Raw genomic sequence first — 1,151 nt, 5'->3', positions numbered from 1 at the left:
TTCTTATAGGGTTTCCAAGGAAGTGTTGGTGAGTTTGAACCGACAACCTTGAGACACAAACCGTCCTTGCAGTCCAGTGCTTATCCTACAGTGCCACACCAGGACTCCTATATAGGGTCATTGTGAATCGTAACGAGTCGAAGGCAATTAACAACAACAACAACAAGAAGAGCAGCCAATGTGTTCAGGACAGTGCACTCTCCCTCCACCCTGCTGTCTCCCCAAGTTCGGATAGTGGGAGGAGCCTAGAAATCGAAAGAGGAATCTGGTCAGAGCTGCCCGCCCAGGACCTCCAGCCCCGCGATGGTGCCGCGGGCGCTACGCTGGCTCTGGGTGCTCTGCTGTTGCAGCAGCGGCGGCAGCAGCAGTAGCGGTGGCGGCGCGGGCTCCAGCGCCACCTTCACCCTGACCGGGCCGTGGAGCCGCGAGCGAGAGGCAGCCGCCTTCCGGGTACTGAGCGCGAGCCTCCGTTTCTGTTTCCTTCGCTCTTTTTCCTGGGTTTGGGTAAAGGGGCTACTGAAAGCGGCACTTCCGGTGGCCACATGGCCTTGGCTCTGTAATGAATCGGCAGTGTCTGCGCAGGGTTTGCATACGCGAACTTTTCTGTCTGGTGCCCATGTGTCAGGGTGTGCCCCTGTCTCGCAGGCCTTCCGAAACCGAAAGATAAATGACCTTCCAGGAATTATTTGTTGCTATGAGCTTATACCATACGTCCAAAGCAGTCAGGGGATATGTGTAAACTGTTCTTGATTGGAAGAAGCAGTCCTTTTAGCAGTTCCTTTCATGAATACCAGCCCTTTCCAAATTTTACTTACAGAAGCATTGTTCTGCCTATTGGCTCAAGAAACTGTCACTTTTCCTCCGGAGGAGGGCGCTGTTAACCTCAGAAATGTATAAATTGAAACAATTCTCAGAAATTTTTCTGAACTGGAACTCTTTAAAGTAGTGCTTTACTTTAAAAGTTTTTTCCCTAGTATTTGTTGTTGTTGTTGTTAAGTGCCATCGAGTCGGGTCCGACCCATAGCGACCCTGTACAGGGTTTCCGAGGGTGTAAATCTTTAGGGGAGTAGAAAGCCTCATCTTTCTCCCGCGGAGCGGCTGGTAGTTTCGAACCGCTGACCTTAAGGTTCGCAGCCCGATTCGTAACCACT

General features: G+C 51.6%; 1 protein-coding gene across 1 annotated transcript in view; it reads left to right on the top strand.

The window, feature by feature from the left end:
- Positions 1–303: 303 nt before the first annotated feature.
- The window catches only part of CTSO (cathepsin O), a 38,824-nt gene continuing 37,976 nt past the window's right edge, over positions 304–1,151 (top strand). Inside the window, exon 1 of the mRNA XM_006867934.1 lies at positions 304–504. Within this exon, the coding sequence (XP_006867996.1) occupies positions 304–504 (201 nt within the window). The remainder of the gene's footprint in view (positions 505–1,151) is intronic.

The sequence above is a fragment of the Chrysochloris asiatica genome, unplaced genomic scaffold (assembly GCF_000296735.1).
Source record: "Chrysochloris asiatica unplaced genomic scaffold, ChrAsi1.0 scaffold00112, whole genome shotgun sequence".
Taxonomy (NCBI): Eukaryota; Metazoa; Chordata; class Mammalia; order Afrosoricida; family Chrysochloridae; genus Chrysochloris; species Chrysochloris asiatica.
Note: the sequence above shows the minus strand (reverse complement) of the source record. Positions and strands in the feature narration are given on the sequence as shown.